General features: G+C 41.1%; 2 protein-coding genes across 4 annotated transcripts in view; one reads left to right on the forward strand and one right to left on the reverse strand.

Annotated features, from left to right (window-relative positions):
* Positions 1-534: 534 nt before the first annotated feature.
* On the forward strand, positions 535-1667 carry LOC112138823 (the record flags this gene model as incomplete). The annotated part of the gene is given in 2 exon segments (XM_024261468.2): positions 535-1392; positions 1600-1667. A coding segment is annotated over 1 exon segment (444 nt), but the record flags the coding sequence as incomplete, so codon positions are not given.
* Positions 1668-2491: 824 nt separating this feature from the next.
* Positions 2492-17382, reverse strand: part of mettl22 (methyltransferase like 22) — a 45333-nt gene continuing 30442 nt past the window's right edge. For 2 of the 3 annotated variants that reach the window (XM_024261486.2, XM_024261488.2), the window contains 6 exons: positions 9352-9423; positions 6638-6691; positions 5297-5377; positions 4606-4708; positions 3833-4001; positions 2492-2812 (listed from right to left, as the gene is read on the reverse strand). In XM_024261486.2, coding sequence (XP_024117254.1) covers positions 2642-2812; positions 3833-4001; positions 4606-4708; positions 5297-5377; positions 6638-6691; positions 9352-9423 — 650 coding nt within the window. In that variant the 3' untranslated portion in view covers positions 2492-2641. The remainder of the gene's footprint in view (positions 2813-3832; positions 4002-4605; positions 4709-5296; positions 5378-6637; positions 6692-9351; positions 9424-17382) is intronic. The other variant, XM_024261487.2, reaches the window with a different exon arrangement.

The raw sequence follows: 17382 nt of genomic DNA on the forward strand, positions 1-17382 counted from the left end.
CTGACGTCGAACGTCTGGGAAGTTTGATTGACAGATGACGGGTAGCCAATGTAAATGACAGCCAATTGTTATTATTTTTTCTTTTTTTTTCTTTTTTTTATTTCAGACATGAAAATCCAAACAATAACAGACAGTGACAACCCCTCACACATCTCATCCCAGGGCAACCCCCAAAAAACACAGAAATACAGACGATCATCAATATACATTTAAGAATAAACAAAAAAACAACAACAACACACACACACAAAAAAAAACAAACAACAAAAACAAAATACAGATGTTACAAAGCATGCCCTTTACTTATAAGCTAAGGGGAATGCTTTGTCCCTTTAAAAGTTGACCCCTTAAGTCAGGAGGCAGGTAGTTTAAAAACGGAGCCCAAGTTGACAAAAACATTTCTTCATTTCCTTTTACAACTGCATGCAACCTCTCATGAGGAAGTATACCAAAGACTTCTCTGTACCACAGAGTGACAGTGCGAGGCGACTCTCTAATCTGATCTTTCCCTGGATCCTGTCATGTCTATCATGTCTAACAGTGGATGGGATCAATGATCCAAATGCACTGGAGCCACTAACTCCAAATCATTTTATTATGATGAAATCAAAGGTTGCTCCTGGACCCCCTGGATTATTTGTTAAAGAGGATTTGTATGCAACGAAGAGGTGGAGAAGAGTCCAGTACCTGATTGAACAGTTTTGGAGTCGATGGAAGAAGGAGTATCTCATGGCCATAGCAACAAGGCAAAAATGGCACAAACCCAAACGCAATCTCAAGACAGATGACATTGTCATCATCAAAGATAACAATCTTCCACGAAACCAGTGGCAGTTAGGTAGAGTCATTGAAACTGTCAAAGATAGCGATGGCTTAGTTAGAAGAGTCAAATTACAACTTGGAAAATGTGTAAATGACAGTAAACCTACAGTTATTGAACGACCAGTCCATAAACTGGTTGTACTTCTTGAAGGTTGAAAGATCATAGATGACGAATCTATATTTTTAAAACAGGATGTACATTATTATTTATTTATTTATTTTTAATCTTTGTGAAGAGCAGTCATTCATAGCAGGAAATTCTGTACCATTCATTCACTATCCATGTAAATTCATTGTAGCAGAATTTGGTGGGAGTGTAAATGACAGCCAATTGTTATTATTTTTTCTTATTGAATGTATACTGTTGTTTGACTATTGCTCAGTTTGTTTCTTTATATGGCACTACAGCGCCTCCCTGTGGATGCTTTAGTAACGTGCGCAACAACTTCAGTTTTTTTCCGTTGACGCACGTATCTGTTTTTTCTTTGCTGGCACACGCAATGACGGCACGCTTGAATGGACTCTACAGTTAATTTTTTGTAGATAGCACCCCTTTGTAAGCGGAATGAGGTGAAATACAGATACAATGTTGTTTTGTTTTTGTATTTCTTGAAGTGAATGTACATTTGTTTATTTTAATTTATGAAATATGTTTGACAGTTCTTTTATTTGTGACGCACAGTTACCCAATGTTAACTGACTCATTTTTTTTGTATATTGAGGAAACTTTGTTATATGTATAAGTGAAACAAAAAATGTCTTTGTTGTATTATTTAGTTTTCACAGTGCACAAGTACTTTGGATCGTTGCATCAAAGAGACCAATAAAGTACGCACTTGTTTGAAGCTCGACGCATCTCGTTTATGACCACAAGGGGGTCGCTACAGTGAAAACTCAACTGCTACACCACCCACCACTGTGAAAAGGCGAAGCTGACCAGCTCATCAATTTGGACATCAGCCTATGTCGTCGTCTCTGGTCTCCATAATTTTCCAAGTACAGCTGGCCACACATTGAAGGTAGAGCTTCACCTACAGTGATGATTTCATTGGACTAAAAGACTGGACATTCTTAAAGAGACTCTGAACGTATTACTATATACTGTCCTTGTTTATAAAAGGTGTATCTAAGGATTTAAAGATCTAAGGACATCTTCCTTTCAAATGAATGTGTCTAATACTTGTTTATAGCGGCCGTGGTGCAGTGGTAGGGCGGTCGACTCCTGATCAGTAGTGAGCGGGTTCGACTCCCGCCTTGCCCACCCATGTGTCGAAGTGTCCTTGGGCAAGACACTGAACCCCAAATTGCCTCTGGTGGGAGGTTGGCGCCAGTGTTCAGCAGCGGAGCCACCACCAGTGTGTGAATGTGTGTGTAAATGGGTGAATAGGTCTGTGACTGTGAAGCGCTTTGGGCCCTCGAAGGAGGGTAGAAAGTGCTATACAAGTATACGCCATTTACCATGTCATATGACCTTGATATGTCTGTCAATAGTTACATTTCAAAGATTTTTATTCATTACTTGGGATAGGGTTAGTAGGGTTAATAACTTGAATCTTGTCAGAATCAAGTCACTTCTTTGACCGTTGGGAGATTTTCTTTCACATGAAAACATAACTTCACCAGGAGGAGGACTGGAAGATCCCAAAACCAGGAGAGGAACACATCAATACAGGTTTGGTTAACCGTTTTTTATTGCATCAGTAATTATAAGAGCCAGACAAAAGTGAATAAGCTATTTTTGTATTTTCAGGTGAGCATATATGCTAAACTCCTCCCCCTCACCCAAAAAAGTTGAGATAAAATAAAAACATCAGAACTGCTACAAGGGTTCATCAGGGATAGAAAGGCTCAGGCTCCCTGACCCAGGCCCTGAGACAAGTGCATGTCTGCATGTACACGAGAGAGACTCGGCAGTGTTGGCAGCAGAAGTTGAAGGGAGGTGAGGATCTGTTTTCTCTGACAGGGGAGTGCAGGTCAGCTTCCACAACTCCTTCAGAAAAAGAAGATCAGGATTCAGAAAAAAACACTTAGGAGACATGAAACTCTTTGGCTCGCAGTCCTTTAGCAGAATGTTCCACAAACCAGGGAAATGATGCCGAAATGATGCCTCTTTGTAAGTTTTGGTTTCCACAGTTGGAATGGTTCCATGCTGGAGGATCTCAGGGTCAGCAAGGGTTCAACTTTTACTAGATTACAAAAATTAACTAATAAATCGCAAATTTGTAAAATAATTTATCGCAGTTCATCGCAACCAAAAAAATTGTTGCAATATTTGCCAGTCACCTATAATCTGTAAAAAATCATAATCTAAAATCACACGTAAACTTTTACAGTTAGAAGGTTTATTTCTAACCCTTTGGAACCTCGGGTCTAAAACTATGTTTTTGCCTGAATTTACCTCTATTTTCAGTTTGAGAGACTACCCATTTCCTTATTTGGTATGTGAACAGTTTCTGTTGATAGAGGAACATCTCAGACCTCACAGCTGCATGATGATCTTTCTCATGTGGCTTCAATCTGCCTGTGTGGATTCAGCAATACCAGGTCTGTCTATTTCACATTTTTCCTGGAATTCTGTTTTTTTTTTCAGCTTCTTCTTTTTTTTTTCTCATAAATTTTCTTGATTGAACTTTTGAAAAATAATAAAACAGTTTTTTGGGGGAGAAGTTTGATCCAGCTGGATTTCAGGTCCACTACACAGGTGGGGGCGTGTCAGTCAGTTCTGAATTGCTCGCCTCCCACGACGTCTGTGGGCGGGACTTTTGCGGAAAACCGCAAAATTTCTGCAATTTTTAAAAAAAGATGGTGCTTGTTACCGTGGAAAAATTCATGTAGGTCCCCATCCCAAAATAATATAATTATTGAATTCCTCTTTGGATTTCTCATAGCAGACAGCTCTGTTTTTGGAGCTCAGGTTTGCTCCTCTTCTGTGTCTACAGTTTCCCAAACTCCTGCTGCTTTAGAGTTTCAGAATGTTAACACTTGAAAAGGTTTGATGGGATTTACATACCAGTTGCTCAACCCGCTCATAGAGAAGAACCTGAGCAAAGTTGGAAGTGAGCTGTTGAAATGTGAAGCAGCAGCGATGGTCCTCCATCTGCTGCAGCCTCTGCAGGCAGCAGAGGAAATGAGTGTAGGCTTCACAGCACACGTCCATGTGCCGGAGAGAGAAGTTAAGCCTGAAAAACAATCAGATCTTAGTCAGTTCAGCTTTTTCCAAGTGCAGGTCACAACCGAGGTCGTCTCAAAGCACTACAGACAGAGCTGTATTAAAGAGAATTATTCCAATTCCAGATAATTCCAAAAAAGGTCTGTTTGTCTTAACTGCAGAAGAAAATCACTGGAATCTCGGCCATGCGGTGAACTGCAGGTTTGTAATTGCAGTAATGAAAGACAACAAAGCTGGTGTATTCCTGAAATATCTACTCATAGGATAGGTGAATAACAGGAAACTGAGATGTGACCTCAACAACTTACACACACCAGAAATGATGAAATGAGAAAAAAGAGAAGACAAAAATGACCAGTCTAACTGCAAATTAGACTGAGAGGAAGACATTTCAGAGATAGGCTTCAGTGAAAAAGGACAGTTCACAAGAAGCTGAACTCTTGAATTTGAACTCCTTTAGTCCAGAAGAGCTGAGCAGAGCTGGCTCATAATTCAGAACAGCACACACTCAAAGCATGTTCTGACCCAGAACATTGAAATGAAACCAGGTCAGTTCAGTTTTTGAGGTTTCATCATCTATGGTCTGGATGAACCTGTGGAATCAGTATCCTCACCTCTTCTCTATGGAGATGAATATGGTGCAGGGGCGGGAAAAGTGGTTGCAGAGGTGGTTCAGAGTTCGGAAAAGCCCTTCAGTCAGATGACTGTCGTAGCAAACTGGAAGAGATGGTAAAAGGTGTGTACTTCTATTGTACTTTACTACATTCTTAGAAGGCCAAAAGTGTTCTACAATGACAGTCCCATTCACAAATTCACACAGCGGCGCCAGCTCAAAACCACCATGTGGGCTTCAGTGTCCTGCCCTTCAACAGACGGGCGGGAAGGGCCATAACTGAACCTGCAACCTTCCAACCAGAGGTCCCCCACTAAACACCAATGCTTGATCTTTGTCCGGATTTCACTTATAAGTATGTAAAATGCATTAAGCAGGATTATTACCAAATACAAAATGTGGAAGGAACAAACTGTGACTCTGCGACAAATGGGTTTCTTAAGATAAGTTCAAGCACATTTATCTGCCGACACTCAGTGCTGAACTGGTTTAATCAGCCATTGCGCAGATAGTCAGATATTGTTGATAAGAACACTGACTCATTCTCACCTGGTAAAGTCAAGGAGAAAAACTCTAACATAACTTTAAATTAAATGAGTCCAAAAAGATGTTTGTTTCCATCTTTCAGCAGAGCTTTCAGGAGACAAACACAAAGAAGAACCTGAGGATTCAAGTAACAGATGAATACACACCATCAGCAGCTATGATGAAGCTGGTGTTATCATAAAGGTCAGCTACTTCCTCTTCAGTCCAACTGAACTCCACTTCAGGATCTACAAAGAACACACAAAGTAACAGTGTGGGGGAAATGGATCAGAACCCAGAACCTGAGGTTCTGCTCCTGGATCCCAACATCTCTAAAAGGCTTAAGATTTAAATATAAAGATCACAAGGCTTTAACTTATCAGATCACCTGACATCAAGCTAACAGCTAAACTCATTTCATTAGTAGACACTCCCTGAACAGCAGGAGCAAAAGGCTTTAAACAAAGAATGAAGGACGGTTGGTGGATGGATGGACAATCAGATAAAATGTGACAAGTGGATGAATGAATATCAAAAAAGGTCTAGTAGTTTACTTTATCCAGGCAGTGCTGTAAAATAGTCTGACTTCTCTCATTTTATTAGGTCTAAAAATATAATCCAAGTATTTAAAGGAGCCATACCATGATTTTCTTCAGCCTTTCAGAGTGAACTATATCCATATATAGATAGACAGATAGATACGCTTTTATTGTCATTGTCACAGGACAAAGAAATTGGAGCAGGCGTTACAGTAGCGAGACATCATATAAAATATAAAATATGTAAAAATATGGGGGTTTTAAAGGAGCCCTTTGTCTAAAGTAACAAACTGTTTGAGCTGGAATTTATTGAAGACAGGACACAACTGGAAGATATACAGTAATGTGTGTTAAGAATGAAAGTTTTTTGCTGATCACCACTAGCTCTGTGGAGAAACTGAGTGTTGGTGTTGGGCTGGGCAGAGCAGAGTCTTCCTGAAAGGGGCGGTCTCACTCTGTGACATCAGCACACGAGGACCCGCTTGTTTTCATGGGTATGGGAGGGGCTGCCGCTGAGAGAGCAGGTTTTTAGAGGTTTACTCAGAAATGCATAAACGGATCAAAATACCACTTTGAGGTTCTTTATAGTGAGGAATGAACAGTAGACTACACTTAAAAGACAAAAAAGCTGTTTTTTTCCTGGTATTGCCTCTTTAAGGTCACCTACAACACAGGTGTCAAACTTCAGACCTCAAGGGTTTTCTGGAGTCTGACACCCCTGATACAATAACTATAGTTAGTGGTTGTAAAAAATGACTGATATAAAGAACTGCATTTGAAGTGGCAACATCTATACTTGGTTGAATGTATTGTACCATTTTTTTAGTTTTCTCATTGGGCCTCGTCAGAAAAATGAACAAAACCTGGTGGGGTCAGAGTATCTGGAGACTCGCATGGATAGATTGCACTCATTGATTTCTGATTAAGTTACAGTGTAAACACTCAAAGTGTAGGTGAGGAGTGTGTTACCTGTGCAGAAGTCATGCTGCAGCCAGTTGAGCTGCCTCACTCTCACCTCACCCCCTGACAAAACAAATATTGTTCACAAATATAAAGCTTATGTATAAGAAGATGAAGATGAAGAAGATTTTTATTTGGTTGATTATATACATTTAACATTTCACAACCTAAATGATAATCTATATCAGGGGTCTCAAACTCAATTTCACGGGGGGCCACTGGAGGCAGTCTCGGTGAGGCTGGGCCGCATCAGGATTTTCACAAGAAAAGCGCTGATAAAACATTCCAATGTTTTTAAATATCATTATTTTTAACACAAAATAATGACTAAAATAAATAAATATATTAAATAATGAATTAAAAAGCAGGCAAATCAGTATGGAAGTTTTTTAGTTCCATCAGACTGTTTTTTTTTATGTTGAATTTCTGACCCATTGAAAGTTTAAGTCTCGAAATTAAAAACACTGATTTTTTTTAAGATAGAAAATATTTTGGGAGCATAAAATTTTGCTGTTTAAAAAGCAAGGGTTGAAAAAAAATCAGAAAAAAAATCAGAGGTTAAGAAAATTCAGAATAAAAATTTAGTATTAAAAATTATAAAAAAAAATATAGAGGTTAAGAAAATTCAGAATAAAAATTCACAATAGAAATTTAGAGGTTAAGAAAATTCAGAATAAAAATTCAGAGGTTAAACAAATTCAGAGGTTAAACAAATTCAGAGGTTAAAAAAATTCAGAAAAAAACAATCAGAGGTTAAAAAAATTCAGAGTCTGATGGAACTAAAAAACTTCCATAAATCAGTAATAAATCAAAATAATAATAATGACCATACAACAGATACATATTACTGAAGAAACCACATATTGACTGACTGACTAGAGAAAACTAATTATTTTTATTCAGTTTCAAATGTCTGTATTAACAGCTCCTCCTTCATAGAGAGAGATAGAAGCCCCGGTACTGAGAAAATCTTTGAAGGATTTCATTTTCATTTTATGTAGATTTTTGTAGAACTCCTCACAATAGATAAATCGGATCTATGTGTCTTCCATTCATTGGAGGTGAGGAGTGCTCGCGCGAGCCGGCTGCATCAGTGAGCATTTGGGGCGGGCGGGGGGCTGCTTTCCATGGGGGTTCTATTCAAACGCGCGTAGCAGAATATCGGACTTCTACTCGCGTTTACATGGACTGGAATGCCGACACTGCCGGTGTGTGAACCTTAAAATTCACAGACACGCGCGCGCAGGTGTGAGCCAAGCTCAGGATCACGTTTGACAGGCGGGAGCAGCGGATCGCCACGCGGGGCGGGCTACAGGTTTGAGGCTCGGAGCTTGAGGAGCTCTGATTTAATAGGAACAACCAGCACGTCAAAAAACTTCAGCGTCATATATGACGAGTTCATTCTAAGAGAGACATCCGCACAAGCCGCGAGCAGCAAATTCACAGCGCGGGACGCGCAAATTTATCACGCGAGTCACATTTGGTGCCTCATGGCTCCTCCTCCGCCCAGCTGATTGGAGGAATGAATGAATGAATGAGAAGGTACTGGACAGACCGCCGATGTCCCGCCTCCAGAGTCATATACCTCACTGTGATTGGTTCGTTCAGCTCTGCACACAGCAAGTGTCATTCATATCAACCTTGCGGGCCGCACTAACAGTAATCTTTCATATTAAGACGCGGGCCGCAAATGATCATCCCGGGGGCCGCAGATGGCCCGCGGGCTGCAAGTTTGAGACCCCTGATCTACATCAACCAAAAAGGAATGGGCTTATCAAAGCCCATCCAAAAAATACAACTTACACAGAAACAACATTTAACATTAAGTTAGCAACTATGCCACAAACATAACAAACAAAATTGTTACCGAATACATATTCATATGTACAAATTCATACACATATACACACTTACCATATATACATGTATAACAGATACATACAAATTTACTCAAACAAAATTCAATTTCATTTGTACTGATACATTTTTTTTTACATTTTATTAGTAGCCTAAATTTTTTAAGAGTATTAACTAATTTAATATCTGTACTTAAAGAATTCCAAAGTTTTGAACCAAAAACAGAAGGACATCTCCATTTTACATTTGTTCTAACCCTCCAGGTTTCAAACATAAAATTACTTCTTAAACTATAATGTTCCTCTTTTCTCTTAAAAACTTACTGCACTCTCAAGGGCAAACTATTTCGAAAGACATCAAAAGAAATTTCCAACATTCTTACGTGTACAATATTCACAAATTTTAAGGTATTAGATTTTTTAATCAGCGCATTAGTGGACTCCCAAAAACCAACTTTATTTATCAATCTAATTGCTTTTTTTTAAAGTTTAATTATTGGGTCAATATTTGTTTTGTATATATTTCCCCAAATTTCACTACAATACTGGAAATATGAAAGTAAACAAATCAAAAGCACATGGTTCTTTTAAATCACAAAAATGTGGGTGGAAACTGGGTTTCATGACATCATCATCCATGGAGGAGAGGAAAATGTTAATGTTCACAGTTTCTACTTTTAAAAAAATCAAGGCAGATAAAATGATCAGTGATAGTGAGACTAAAAAGAAGGGAAGATACAGCAAAATATCTGGATAAAAGTGGAAAATGAGCTACAAATCACTGGAAAAAAGAGTGGTTCTAGGAAAAATATAACAGAGATATCACGGCTTTTTTAAAGTAAGGAAAGCTTTAAATATATTACTTACCTGAAGTTTCCATAAAAAGCTTATTTAAAGAAACATTTCTTTTGCACAAGCTGAGAACATCTTCACCCACATCTGTAGCATGAAAAGAAACAGCAACAAGGAGTTTTACATTTCAAATGATTATTGTATCACCTGCTTTAGCTGTGATGGTGGGATGTGTTTCTACAATTTGAGGGGTACAACAATCCACAACAAATACTCCTGATGAATTCTTTCATTTTCAAACAAAACTCAACACTTTGTTTAAACTATAAGTTAACTTAACGATCCAGATATGGGGTGAACTATTTGTCTGCTCTTACATCTGTGGTGATCCGTTCAAATCTGTGACAATCTTTTCAGATCTGTGGTGGTCTGTTCCAATCTGCAGTGATCTGTTCAGATCTCCAGCGATCCGTTAGATCTTTGGTGATCCGTTCAGACGCACAATGGTCTGATCCAAAATCCAAATATCAGTGGAGATATCTTTGTAAATGCAGTGATTTATTCAAACCTGCAGTTATCCACTGGAAATCCATTGTGATCTGCAGTTCCAGATCCATTCTGATCCCTGTAGCATTCCACCCTTGGAAACAACTGTGATAACCTGTGTTGATCATTTGGTCACCTAACTTTCATGTGGAGTGCCTCTTTCAAGATAACAGAGTTCCCCTTTCAGGAAGGAGGCCATTAAGTGGGCTGAAACCCCTACCTTTCACTCGGATGTAAGTCATTAAACCGGGCCAGAACCCTGACTATTCTGCATTTGAAACTCTAGCTAACTTCAGCCTGTAATCTTCAAAAGAGTCTTGGTTCCAGCAGGCTGGCCCCCTGGAGAGTCTGGAAGCATTCCTGACAGACACTCAAGTCCTTTGTTTGAAACATGTGACCCTTCGTAACTTTCTTATGTTTTAAATCACAGGGCTTTTGTTCATTGGATCTTACATGTAAAACATCTCTCCACAGCCACAAGAAATGTCCTATCATTACATGTGTGTAATCAAACCTTTATCCCTAACAGAAGAAGATTCCACAACTACTTGGAGGTTAAAATCTTTGAATTAATCATTGTGTAACCCTCAAAGCTTGGAGAATTGCTTTTCTGTGTTTATGTGGACTTTGGGAGGCGTTTTATGTGCCACATACAGGATTCACACACACATATAGGGTTTTACAAACTTTTTGATAACTTTGTTTGATAGAAACTTGTTAATTCAGCATTAAAGAATAAACACATCTAGAGACCAGAATAAAGTTACGCCCCTGATATTTGAATAGCCAGAGCTCATTGGGACATGCAAATTACCTCCAATCGTAAAACGCCTCAAATCCCCACGGATTGGGCGATTCTGGCCCTGCCTCTCAGTTTGAAAACCCTCGCGCCCAGGCCAGAGCGTCCTTGTTTTTCCCTCTCTTCTTCTCGGCTGCTTCTCAGACCTTCTCAACCCCTTCTCTAGGCTTCTCAGACAGGCTCAACAACACGCCTCTAAGCCAACAGGGCTGATAAGCCAGAAGCCAGAACAGGAACAGAACAGAAACATCTAAGTTCTTCCAGTCTTAAGATCACGTTTTTTTTGCGCGCTTTCTTCCTTTTCAACATTTTTGTCTTCCATTTATTTCATAGACTGATTCCAACTTTTTACCATTTTTTTGATGCTTTTATTTTGAAACTGATTTTTAATGCTAGACCATTCGATAAGTTTCATTGTCCGGCCAGCTTTGCGACTTATACTTTTTGGTCACAAAACGGAATAGAGAAATCGTTCGACCACCCCAGAAGCTAAGTGACTGAACAGAGCAGAACCAGCAGAACCGCAGGTTCCCTTTCCTTTTACGCCTGGCTGCAGATCTCGCCTCTACGGCCCCTGAAGCATCCAGCCAGGAACGGGATCAACCACCCTTCCTGGCAGAGCAGACCCAGATCTCCAGACCGCTTGGTGAGAAGTCGAACTTCGCTCATACAGTCAACTGCTGGTGGTTAGAATAAAGATTAACTATTTTTGCAAGAGTAACATCTTTGCCCCGTTTGAATTCCTCCTTTTAAGAATAGCTTATTCTCAGATCAGTAACACCACCCTTTTTATGCACAACACACACTTAATGCATCCACACACTTAGCATTTCTCACCTCAATATTGTATGTCTTTTCTTCTCATTTATCTATTTCTAGTTATTAGTTAAAGCTATATTCTATTTTCCACACATGTTGATTGCTTTCCATGCTTTTACGTCCAGTATTTCTGCTTGTTTAACCTCATGTTATTCAATAAATATTCAAAAGGACGTCGTTGTTCAGAGATCATTATTTGTCTTCTTTGTGGTAAAGTCTCTTCCCAGGGTAAAGACACTCACGCTAAAATTGAGAGACTGATTAATTGATTACTTTATTGATTAGAAGTAGCGGCTAATCATTGATGAGTAATATTTTCCTTCATTATGAAGGTGGTGCCCCGAGGATAATTTTATTAAATTTCAGTTTAATAAAATTCATATTTTTCAACCGACTTTGGGATTGAATACTTCATATTCACCCCCCCTTTTACACTACATCCCCAATAATCCACTGTATCTATAGGGATCTGTTTGGATATGGGGTGATCTGTTTAACACTCCATTCAGATGTTCAGGAATCCTTTAAAATCTGTGTTTAGGGATGCAGTTCATTGTTCTGATATCTTGCATATAATTTGAATTACATATTTAAATTATTCAGAGCACAGTAAATACAAGTAAAACATCTATGATGGCGGCACGCATGGACGCAGCGGCTCAGAGCTCTCCTTTTCAGTGTTTTGTTTGGCTGTTTTGGTATGTAATGTTAGTCGTTTGGAGCACTTTTTTCTGGGCGAACAACATCTACAGCCGGCATGGGCTCCTCAAGATAGGATCACACCAATCAAACCCAAACAAGCCACCGCTCCCTAGCATCTTCCTTGCCAACGCACGTTCCCTTGCCAACAAAATGGACGAACTGAGGCTTCAGACGGCTACAAACAGGCTCGTCAAGGACTGTTGCGCTTTGTTTTTCACGGAAACCTGGCTTCACTCATCCATTCCGGACGCAGCTAGCAGGTCGCACTGTACACCGCCACGACAGGAGCAGGGACTCCGGTAAGACCAGAGGAGGGGGGTTGTGCATATATGTAAAGAAAAGCTGGTGCACCAACTCCAGGACTGTTGACAGTCATTGCTCCTCGGACCTGGAGTTCATGTCTGTTAAATGCAGACCCATTTACCTTCCAAGGGAATTTACTGTTGTCATGGTTACTGCTGTATACATTCCACCAGATGCTAACGCTAACTCGGCTCTGGGGCTCCTGCATAACACAATTAGCAGCTGGCAAGAAAAATATCCTGAGGCTGCATATGTTGTTGCTGGTGACTTAATCCATGCTGAAATAAAGACTGTGCTCCCCAAGTTCTATCAGCATGTAAAGTGTCCTACAAGAGGAGCTAAGACATTGGATAAGGTCTACACCAACATAAAACATGGCTAGAGGGCTATACAGCTCCCACATCTGGGCCAGTTAGACCACATGTCCCTACTCCTAGCACCAGCATACATCCCCCTCAGGAAACAGGCTTCCAAGTAAGAATTGTTACAACTTGGCCTGAAGGGGGCTCTCACTAGCTGCAGGACTGTTTTGAGAGAACCAACTGGGACATTTTTCATCAACCAGACCTGGAGGAGCACACAGCGGCAGTACTTGGTTACATTAAACACTGTACTGATTCTGTTACTGTGGACAGACACATCCGGGTTTATCCTAATCAGAAACCCTGGATGACCAGAGAGGTCCAGCTCCTGCTGCGGGAGAGAAACACAGCGTTCAGGTTGGGTGACACAGAGCTATACAGTGCTGCAAGAGCCAACCTGAAGAGAGGCATCCGACAGGCCAAGACGGATTACAAGAAGAAGATTAAGGACTATTTCAACAGGAACAACACAAGGCATGTGTTATGGCCCCTGGCTTGCTAGGCTTGTGTCTGTATGTATGTATGTCTATTTGTTTAGCCTTTTACAGCTTCCTTGAAAGGCCAGCAGTGGTTGCTGTTGGCTCCGCCCCCCCTCAAGGAAACCATCTCTCCTCCCTCCACTCACCAATTACCAGGCCAGGATGGGAGGACATAAAAGAAGAGGCCCAACCTGGATGAGGGGGCGGCTGAAATTCCAGTGGGAATCCGTTTCCTCAGCCTGCCCCTGTTGTCGGCCTCAGCTCCTAGCTAAGCCTGTTTTGCCTGGTGTTGCCCTTCTTGAAAATTTAGTTTTGGGACTTTGGTTTTGCCTGATATTGTGATTTGCTTTTTGGTTTTGGATTTATGTTAATGTCTACCTGATGCTAAAAAGCCTGAGATTCTGAGTTTGTAAACCTTCTCCCCTCATTTTGACTACTTGTGTTGGGTTTAGTTTAAGTTTTTGTAATAAACAGCCCAGCTGCCAATCTTATTTGATCCCTCCCGGTTTATTTTTCTATATGTTACACCTTTTCCCCTTTGGGGACGTAACATAAGTGGTGGCAAGGGATCCAGCAAATCACCAACTACAGGCCACGTCCTGCTTCTGTTGACGGGGACCCTTCGTTGGCGGAGGAGCTTAACCTCTATTTTGCTCGTTTCGAGGCGGAGCCTCCGGAGGTGGCTGTAACTTCGTCAGCATTCCACAGCAGCCCCCCCCCCCCCCACTGTAGAGGAGCATGAGGTGAGGCGTGCACTGAAGGCTGTGAATCCAAGGAAGGCTGCTGGACCTGATGGCATCGCTAGACGGGTGCTGAAGGACTGCGCAAACCAGCTGGCAGGGGTCTTCACCAGGATATTCAAAAAATCCTTACTGCAATCTACTGTTCCACCATGTCTAAAGTCCTCAGTCATTATTCCTCTACCTAAGAAATCCACAATCAGCTGCCCGAATGACTATCGACCAATTGCACTGGAGTGCTTTGAAAAACTGGTACGCAGTCACATTGTCTCCCACCTCCCACCAACATTGGACAGTCATCGGTTTGCATACAGGGCAAACAGATCCACAGAGGACGCCATCACCACCACCTCCACACTGCTCTGTCACACCTGGAGCAGTCAGGGAGCTATGCGAGGCTGCTCTTTGTGAACTCCGCTTTTAACACCTCCGCTTTTAACACCATCCTCCTGCACAGACTGGTGTCCAAACTGGAGGCCCTGGGACTCTCAGATTCAATCTGCCTCTGGATTCTGGACTTCCTGACAGACCGCTCTCAAAGGGTGAGAGTAAGACCCCACATGTCGACAGCCCCCACCCTCAACACCGGCTCCCCACAGGGCTGCGTGCTCAGCCCCCTGCTCTACACCCTCTACACCCACGACTGCACCTCCACCCACACCAGCAACACCATCATCAAGTTTGCTGATGATACCACAGTGGTGGGGCTCATCTCTGGGGGGGATGAGAGCGCTTATCGGGACGAAGTGGAGCAACTCTGCTTCTGGTGCGGGGACAACAACTTGCTCTTGAACATCAATAAGACTAAGGAACTGGTGGTGGATTACAGGCGGAAGAAAACGGTCATTCAGCTCTTGTACAACGGCGGGGACATGGTGGAGAGGGTGGATGCCTCCAAGTTCCTGGGCGTCACCATCCAGCAGGACCTGACCTGGAGCGCTAACACCACTGCACTGGTGAAGAAGGCCCAGCAGAGATTGTACTTCTCAGATTTTTGAAGAAGAACAACCATGACAAGGAACTGCTGGTGTCCTTCTACCGCTGCTCCATTGAGAGCATTCTGACTTATTGTGTTTGTGCCTGGTTCTCCAGCTGCACAGCAGCAGACAGAAAAGCGCTCCAGAGGGTCATCTCTACAGCCCAGAAGATTATAGGCCGCCCTCTCCCATCTCTGGAAGAACTGTACAGCTCCAGCTGCCTCAGGAAAGCTGAAAACATTTTTCTGGATCCATCCCACCCCGGACATTCTCTGTTTACACTTCTGCCTTCGGGGAGAAGATACAGAACAATAAAATCAAGGACAAATCAATTAAAAAACAGTTTTTATTCCAGAGCCATCACATTTTTGAATGCTGCTAGAAATTGGGAGCCTTTTAGCAAATGTTTTTAACTTCTTGTGCGATTGTTTGGATGTGTGTTTAATTTATTCCAGTACCGGAAGAGGATTGCACTCAATTTCGTTGTAAATGTACAATGACAATAAAGTTATTCTATTCTATCTCCCATCAGCAACCCAGGTATTTGTCTTTGATCAGGGCTGTTAAACTTCTGGCCTTGATGGCTTGTGTCCCACTTTTAATCCAACCAACCTGCCATTGAAGCTTCCAATTGGCTGAACATACCTGACCCAGATAATCAGATAAGGCAGGATTACTGGAAAACCAGCAGGAGGTCAGCCCTTGAGACCTTGAATTTCACACCCCTGTCTTTGATGTTAAATCCTATCGCAGAGGTTAAATTAAAGTGTTGGAGCTGGGCTGTGGGTTTTTTTATTGCTGATGTCAAACACTGTAACAAACCGCTTAGTGGTTGGTGGAAAATCTAAGTTGACTCCTATTGGTTTACCTTACAAACAAGGGTTGTGTCCGGACCCCCTCCATCCCCCCACCCCCCATCACTATATAGTGCGTTCACCATTTTCCAGTGCTGTCCCAATATACAAATAAAAGTACTCTTTTAATAAAAAAAGCGAAATCGGAATTTTACCTCAGTGAAACATCTAAAAACTTAAACGATCCAAAAAAATTCTGGAAAACAGTTAAATCCACCTATGAGCATGCGCAAACGATTTTCTAAACATCTTAACAAAAGATGGAAAACAATTAACCGATAAAACAGCCATACTGGACTATTTAATAAACACTTTATCTAAGCTGGATCTGTTTTTGATTCGTCCAATCCAAATTCAGGAACCTCTGCTTTAAATGCTGATGCTTTTGAAACAACCAAATGCCCAAACACACAATTCAATTTTACCGATGTGTCAGTACAAGAAGTCCTCAGAGAGTTAAAAAATCTTGACACTAGGAAGACAGCTGGATCAGATAAATTGGATACTTTATTTCTGAAGCTGACAGCAGACTACATCGCCAAACCTTTATCAGTCATCTTTAACCTAAGTTTCAGTTGTAGAAAAATACAGAAAGTCTGGAAATCTGCTTATGTACTTCCCACAGAGGTAAACAACTACAGGCCAATTTCCAAGCTATGCATTCTGGCAAAAACCTTTGAAAAGCTGGTCAGTGAACAACTAAAGGACTACCTAGAATCCAACAGCATTTTATCTGAATTTCAGTCAGGTTTTAGAAAACACCATAGAATTGTCACAGCAATCTTGAAAGTATTAGACGATGTTATACAGGCCCTTGACTGTAAAAGGTACTGTGTAGCACTGTTTATCGACCTCTCCAAAGAATTTGACACTGTGGATCATAGTCTCTTAATAAAAATAATGAGTAATATTGGTATCTCTGATCAAGCTGTTGCTTGGTTTACTGACTATCTGTCAAACAGGTCACAATCTGTTCAAATATCTGATTCTACTTCTTTTGCCCGTGAGACTCAGAAAGGTGTACCACAGGGTTCAATCCTAGGTCCCATTCTGTTCTCTATTTACACAAACAACTTGTGTCATAATTTACCAAATACATCATATCACCTCTATGCCGACGATACTATCATTTATTGCTGCTCACAAACAGAAGCACAAGCTCTTGAGCTCCTACAAACTGCTTTTGACACTTTTCAGGCTCACCTTAGATCACTAAAAATGGTTTTAAACGCAGAGGTGATGGTCTTTTCACACAAACGCGAGCCGCAGGAGATCACTCAAGTACTTAAAACTGAAACGAACAAATCAATAGAAATAGTAAACAGCTACAAGTACCTTGGTTTCATACTTGATTCTGAGCTTTCTTTTAAAAAACATGTTGCCTCCTCACTACACAAACTAAAAATGAAGCTTGGGTTTTATTATAGAAATAAATCATGTTTCTCTCTCAAAGCACGAAAGTTTCTGGTAGCAGCCACATTTCTGCCTCTGATCGATTATGGAGATGTTCTCTACATGAATGCTT

Source organism: Oryzias melastigma, unplaced genomic scaffold, assembly GCF_002922805.2.
Source record: "Oryzias melastigma strain HK-1 unplaced genomic scaffold, ASM292280v2 sc00250, whole genome shotgun sequence".
In the NCBI taxonomy this organism is placed as follows: domain Eukaryota; kingdom Metazoa; phylum Chordata; class Actinopteri; order Beloniformes; family Adrianichthyidae; genus Oryzias; species Oryzias melastigma.